Genomic DNA, 4,744 nt, shown 5'->3' with positions numbered 1-4,744 from the left:
AATTTCTTTCTAGGAAAAATGAAAATTAAACTTGAACAGCAACAGTTTTCCAAAACATGGTACTTATTAACAAACGTTTCACTAGATCGCGATATCGCTAATTCAAAACATCCAGCAAACTTTCCCGCTACAATTAACTGTTATGTTAATAATTCAGCAAAAAATTATGAACATTCCACAGCAAAAACGATTCATGTGGAAGTTCTAGATGAAGATGACAATCCTTTAATATCGCAAGTAACGCCAGTTATGAAAGCTTGTCTGAGCAATTCAAAAGTTCGAAAGGTAAATACAATGTTTTGCTCAATCAAAAAAGTGTCAAAAATATTGCTTTGTTTTTTCAAAATGTAAATGTAATTGTCTGTATTTTCAGAATGAAAAGTTAAATTTGCCATCAGAGTTGCTCTTCGACGATGGAGACACGTATGATGTGAATAACTACGAAACAAAAATTTTACAAGACTATGAAAATGTATTGAATGTTTCCTGTAAAAAATTTGAAAACCATGTCCAAAAAAAAACTGGCTACTTTTGTGAAATGTATTTTCGTAAAGATTTCACGTTTAAAAAACTACCTTACGTTACACAATTAAAAATTACAGATACGAACTTAGGACAAATGTATGGAAATCGTTCGGTAAGTATACACTAACAATGCTGAAGAAATACATAATACAAGCTTTTAAGTGCAGCTTCACTATAAATTGTATCTTTTCATCCTGTTTTGTGAAATGTCAAAACAATAAATATAATTTTTTTTTAAATATACCTTTATAATTTATAGCTCATGTGTTTTTCTGATGTATGAGCTATATTATTGCCATGTTTCATTCAAATCCATTCAATAGTTCTTGCGTGAAAGCGTAACAAACAAACAAACAACCTTACTTTCACATTTATAATATATGTATAGGGATAAATTACAGTGCAAGTCAACTTTAATGATGATATTTTTGTAGATTGTAGTCACCATAGAAATCAAATTATGTGATATGAAAAATCAACGTCCTAGTGAATTATTTGAGCACACAACAAAAGCAACGCATGGTGAAATGTATCCATTCATTGAAACAAAAATTTTACGTACAGCAGCCCCATTCGCACGTGTGGCACAGCCCAGTCATACAATACAAAATATAAATTTATATAAATTTCGAATCAAAAATGATTCAAGCTGGGTTTTAAGTAAAAGCAGAACTCCTGCATTTAATATTACGTCCAGGCATGGCATAGTTTACGTACAAAATAATAATATTTTAAAGAAGCCATCATTGTCAAATGTTGAGTAAGAACTTTGATATTTCAGTTGAAAAAACTTTTTTGGTGATATTCATTATTCATTTTTGTAGTTTAATCATTGAATGGTCATTTAAAAACGATTCCAAAAATCATGCAGCACGTGGAACTGATTTATTACGAATTACAATTGTGGATGAATTAAACATATCCTGTGCGGATTTGGATAACGATGTCTCCAAGTGGGTAATGTGCGCACAATTTGATACCATTAAAAAATGCCACGACGCATGCGGAGTAGCAACTGGCGGATACAACACTCTGAGACATATGTAAGTGTTTTGATTCGTGCTAAAACTTTACCTTCTGGTAGGCCGTCTACACCATATGAAGCGCCGTTGATGATAATTCACCAACAAAATTGAAATTGTATATTTTTTTTAATTTGTGTCCCCACTACCGTGCTCATACATCCTTAATTAGCCGGGCACAACGATTTTTTTTTTTAATCATTTATTATGGTTTTAACTTTAACTAGTTTTGAAGAAATCTGAGAAAACATATCCATTTACCGTTTTCCCATAAAACCAATGTTAAATATGCCTACTTTTGAATTCATTTATTTATTTAAATAATCGGGCAACACCCCCTGCCCCTAAAATTTTCAGAATTGAATTTGACTTAGTCCAACTTCATAAAAAAAAATCAAGCATTTTATTAAAAAATGCCTTGATTTTCGTACATCTATCTTATACCATATTCGCATGTGAGTTTTCATTATGTCCTTGCAATTTTATAAACCTACAAAAATAAAAGAAAATGATTTATTTTTCTGGCATTCAACAATTTCGCTGTCAAAACTCATATGATAACTATTAAATTTTAGTGATAAAATCGCCCATCGTGGAACTCGTTGTACCTGGCGTGGGAATGGCACACAATCAAAAGGGTACCAAACCGAAGATTACCAAACATGTACTCCAGATATAACAACATGTCCCGATTCCATTTGTGATGACTTAGAACAGCTACATTATGGTATCTGCCCTCAAGATTGTACGAAGGAAGTTATGTTTGGTGATCTTAACGCCAATAAGCAAGGAATTCAATTAGGAATTGGGGTATGTACTTGTGATGAAACAACAAAATGTGTTTGTGTAAATCCTGTAGCGACGAATGGTAAGCACAAGAAAGTGAAAGATGTTGGCCTCCAAACTGATTTAAATGACGAAGCCAGAAAAGAATTTTTAGATTTGAATATTCATAAAGGTACAATTTCTTATATCGGAACGTTTTGGTTGAATTTAATAATATATTTTGGTTTGTAGCTCAATCTACGCATAAATGTGGACCATTATGTTTGGCTGGCATTGGTTTGGGTGTGACTTTAATAACAATAGTAGTCGGAATTCTAGTTTGTCGACTTCGAGCTTGGCGAAATATGGGTATCCGTGAACATAAATACATCAGTAGTGTTACAGCATTATCTCATGGTTATAGTAGCAATGGCGGGGATTACGTTCATCAAACAACATCCACCACGAATAACACATCTCTAACTCCTGGATCCATGCCTGGAAATGGTCTAGAATTTAATTTTACAATGAATGTTTCAATAAGTAAAAAATATACAGTGAGTAACCCTTTCGTCGATTTTCTTGGCCCATATTTTACGAATTGTTAAATTTTTAGCCGGATCCAAAATGGGAGTTTCCACGCCAAAATTTACAAATTGAACAAATTTTGGGGGAAGGTGAATTTGGACGAGTGTTGAAAGCTCGTGCCAAAGAAATTGCTGGAGGTATAGGATACACCACAGTGGCGGTAAAAACTCTTAAAGAAAATGCCCAAGGAAGTGAATTAGATGATTTAATCTCTGAGTACGAGCTGTTAAAAGAGGTTTCACATCCAAATGTAATTCGATTATTGGGTGTGTCAATGTTACCCGGAGGTCCTGCATACTTAATAATTGAATACGCAGAATTCGGATCGTTACGAAATTATTTACGGAAGAGTCGTCATTTAGAGGTTGAAAACATTAACCTAAAATGTCACGAATACAATTTAGTCCCTTCTCAACCGTCTGCCGAAGAAGAAGTATTTACAGTGACTGCTAAAGATATTTTATCCTTCGCCTGGCAAATCAGTAAAGGTATGGCATATTTGGGTGATAAAAAATTAGTACACCGTGATTTAGCAGCACGAAATGTTCTCGTTGCAACTGGAAAAATTTGTAAAATATCTGATTTTGGTCTGACACGTGACGTTTATGAGGATAATGCGTATCTAAAACGTAGCAAAGGTAGAGTACCAATCAAGTGGATGGCACCCGAATCATTAGCTGATCATGTATACACAAATCGATCAGATGTTTGGAGTTTTGGAATATTGTTATGGGAATTAGTTACATTAGGTGGTTCACCATACCCTGGAGTAGCCGTGGAAAATTTATTTACATTGTTACGGTCTGGATATCGAATGGAGAAACCCCCAAATTGTTCCCTACAATTGTAAGTCTCATAATTTAAAATTTTTGAACACATTATTTTTGATACTCCTTCTTAGTGATATTAAGATTGGTTTCCTAAAATAAAAAGTTGAACGACTTTGTTTTCAGATATACAGTGATGCAAAAATGTTGGGAAATTGATCCAGTAGAACGGCCCTCTTTTCGATCTTTAACCGAGAAATTTGAAACAATGTTAGAAGATGGCGTTGAGTACTTGAACTTAAATTTGCATACTGTACAAAATAAGGCGTATTTTTCTACTTTAAGTGATACATCGAATCCAACATCAGGTAATTCCGAAGATTACTAATTCTATTGAATACCAAAAATAACGGTTTATTATATTGTTTTCAGGTGAATCCAAACAATTAAACATTCCGAAATATGGCAACGATTGTATTTCACCAAAATCGAAGGATCCTTTTATAGTGAATTTAAATGAAGCGAAAAGTATATTACCAAAATGTGGTGAAGTTGAGAAGCTGCCAATATGGGCAGTAAGTCAAACTACATCACCTACAATTAAAAATGCAAATGATTATCAAAATGAAAATAATCAAATTGGAATGAGTCATTATGAAATTCCAAAAAATCCAAATAATAATAATAACAATCGATTACCTTTAACGAATTTAGTATCAACCAATGATAATAAAATACATTTATCTTATATTGATATGAACGCCACAGTGACCAATCAAAATGTCGAAGAAAAACCATTGCTACGAACACAAAGCTATGATAATTTACCATCACAACAAAAAATTACCCAAGTTTAAAATTTTTATCGTTATTTTTAGATAAAATTCAGTTCCTTAAAATTTTATGTTTGTTTTTTAAAGTTAGGCAAATTTTATTACAAGACTGTGTAGTCAAAACGTAAGTGTCTATAAGAAGGCCATGAAGCTGTTTTGTTTTATATTCAAGAAGCTAAAATGTTTTCGATGCGTGATTTAACCGATTGTATGCTAAATATAAGTGGTTTACTCCCTAATAATC

The 4,744-nt window shown here is 32.8% G+C and overlaps 1 protein-coding gene across 1 annotated transcript; it reads left to right on the top strand.

Annotated features, from left to right (window-relative positions):
- The first annotated feature begins 503 nt into the window (after positions 1–503).
- Positions 504–4,744, top strand: LOC123299930 (proto-oncogene tyrosine-protein kinase receptor Ret). Its single transcript, XM_044882352.1, has 8 exons — positions 504–637; positions 960–1,285; positions 1,350–1,568; positions 2,123–2,505; positions 2,565–2,869; positions 2,929–3,746; positions 3,854–4,035; positions 4,100–4,744. The coding sequence occupies exons 1-8, from the start codon at positions 539–541 to the stop codon at positions 4,522–4,524; spliced, it is 2,757 nt and encodes a 918-aa protein (XP_044738287.1). The 5' UTR covers positions 504–538; the 3' UTR covers positions 4,525–4,744.

The sequence above is a fragment of the Chrysoperla carnea genome, chromosome 5 (assembly GCF_905475395.1).
Source record: "Chrysoperla carnea chromosome 5, inChrCarn1.1, whole genome shotgun sequence".
NCBI lineage: Eukaryota > Metazoa > Arthropoda > Insecta > Neuroptera > Chrysopidae > Chrysoperla > Chrysoperla carnea.
This window is presented reverse-complemented; position numbering and strand designations above follow the sequence as displayed.